General features: G+C 45.0%; 1 protein-coding gene across 1 annotated transcript in view; it reads right to left on the bottom strand.

The window, feature by feature from the left end:
* The window catches only part of LOC134443942 (serine-rich coiled-coil domain-containing protein 2-like), a gene marked incomplete at its 5' end in the record, with an annotated part of 21647 nt that extends 19410 nt beyond the window's left edge, over positions 1–2237 (bottom strand). The window contains one exon of the mRNA XM_063193457.1: positions 2126–2237. Within this exon, the coding sequence (XP_063049527.1) occupies positions 2126–2237 (112 nt within the window). The remainder of the gene's footprint in view (positions 1–2125) is intronic.
* Positions 2238–2500: the final 263 nt, after the last annotated feature.

Raw genomic sequence — 2500 nt, 5'->3', positions numbered from 1 at the left:
CTGGTGCTTTGTGATGTACCTGTCTGTTTTTGTATGTGTTTTTTATGTCTTTTTATGTATCTTATATGGAACTTTTTGAGTCTGTAATAAAGTTTTCAATTCAATTCAATTCATCATAAGCCTCTCAACACCCCCTGACATCATAAGCATCCCAACGCCCCCTGGACCTTATCCTAAGCCTCCCAAAGCCCCCCTTGACTTCATCATAAGCCTACCAACACCCCCCTTAGCATTAAAAAATGTGCAATGCCCCCAATGACAACTAAGTACCGCCCCCTCTCAACTGTATCCATCTCAACGGGGGGCTCCCTAACAGCCCCTGAGGGGCAGTGCTGCCCCCGTTGAGAAACACTACATTAGCTGGTGATGTAGGTAATTCATCAATGTTTCCTGTTTCTTGTTTCCCCAGCTGTTCTCTCCGGGGGAGTTCAGGATTTAACAGGATAACACTTCCTTCTCGTCACCACAGCAGCAGCATCATATACACTCCTTGTTTCCTTTCTGCGAGGGCATCCAAATATCACGTCACCATCCATTCTTCCCTCAACATCCCCTCAATGCCCTTTCTCTATACAGCTCAATATTTCAAATGACCTCTCTCAAAATAGCTCTCTTCTGCAACTAACATCAATCAAAGACACTCACTGACTACATCTGTAACATGATGTTGTACAGACAGAGATTGACCAGTTAGCTTTCTTCAATTATTTTAATCCAACACCTTCTGTCATTCAAGGACTTCAGCTGTATGAAACGGGACTTCGTTGGTGCTTAGCTCTTCAAATAAAGAGTTGTGTCAGGGTGTCATGAGTGTCAGGTTGATGTTAGGTGATGTTACGTCTTTGTATCTGTATCTTTATCTGTAAGTATTTTATTCTATGACCATTAGGGGTCGAACGATTCGCAAAATTCACGGTTCGGTTCATATCAAGGTCATGGTTTTCAGTTCATGATGGTGCACTGGGAATATTAAACCATATTTATATAACTGCAATTATAAAGTGATGATGCGAAAGTTGAATCAGCTGTTGTCAGCTGATTTGCGCTGTCTGAGTGTTCCAAATGCCCTCTTTCAAGTGACTAATCCTACATATGGTTTGTAAAGGCTTATAATGTGAAAATGGTGTGATTTTAATTGTGTCATCCTCTGATTGGTCTTATATGCTAATGTGTTATCCAGAGAGACTTGATAAGATACTACCAGAATCTCTGTTTTATGTATTTTTCTGGGCAGTACAAGAATTGCGGTTCGCCACGGAGTGCATTTCACGGTTTGGTATGGTGTGTGAATTGTTTGGTTTCGGTTTTCGGTGCGATTTGTACCATTCCTAATGACCAGGTCCTCGATTGTAAGTCGCTTTGGATAAAAGCATCTGCCAAATGTGATGTAATGTAATGTGTGCGATGTAATGTATGCAATTCTCTCACCTGTGACCATTTTGAAAGTTATGTGGAGTGATTAATTGGGAGTTTAGAGAGAGGCAGAGTGAAAATAGATGCAGTAGACTGAGATTGACAGGCCTGAAGCCGCCATACCATAAGATTGACAAGTCTCCACACTATACGCTCCTGAACTGACATAGGCATGATGAGTGTCAATCACATACAGTGGAGTGGAGTGGAGTGCATGTTGACACAGCAATTACTATTGCTACTGTGATGTACTCTCTCTCTCTCTCTCTCTCTCTCTCTCTCTCTCTCTCTCTCTCTCTCTCTCGCTCTCTGTCTCTCTCTCTCTCTCTCTCTCTCTTCCTCTCTCTCTCCCCCCACCTCTCTCTCTCTCTGTCTCTCCCTTTTTCTCTCGCCCCCCACCTCTCTCTCTCTTTCCTCTCTCTCTCTCCTCTCTCCCTCTCAACTCCCCCCCCTTCCCCCCCCCACCAACCCCCCTCTCTCTCTCTCTCTGCTGCTAAACGTGAGGAGCGTTGAAACACTCACCGCTACACCCATTGGCATTCCTTCCATCACTGTTCGCCATGGAGACAAGCTATAGGTTATAGAGGGTAACCCAGTTCTCTGAGGAGGATGTCTGAGAGAGTTATGGCCTTATGGCCCCTCTCACCTGTCGTCTCTACCTGCCTTATGGTCCTCTCACCTGTCCTCTCTACCTGTCTTGTGGTCCTCTCACCTGTTGTCATTGTGGAAGTGGTCCGGTCCGTTTAGTCGGTGCTGTCTCCGCCTCCAGTGGCCCTGCCGGCCCCCCCTGTCCGATCGCTCAAAGTGGGACATCCCGTCTGGGTCTGCAACACACACAGAGATCAACAGACAGGCCGATTAGTACAAACAGACAGACACAGACACAGAGATAAACATATAGGCAGAGATACAGACACACACACAGATTGACAGACAGTTCGATTAGTACAAACAGACCGAGACTCGATGCTGACATAAAGAGAGAGCATGAGCTAGACAGGCAAAGACAGCAATGCATTTAGCTGAATGACTAAAAGCAGACTTCAGAACTTTCTATACTTCATAGAACTTTATTTGTCAAGCACAT

This window comes from Engraulis encrasicolus, unplaced genomic scaffold (assembly GCF_034702125.1).
Source record: "Engraulis encrasicolus isolate BLACKSEA-1 unplaced genomic scaffold, IST_EnEncr_1.0 scaffold_403_np1212, whole genome shotgun sequence".
In the NCBI taxonomy this organism is placed as follows: Eukaryota; Metazoa; Chordata; class Actinopteri; order Clupeiformes; family Engraulidae; genus Engraulis; species Engraulis encrasicolus.
This window is presented reverse-complemented; position numbering and strand designations above follow the sequence as displayed.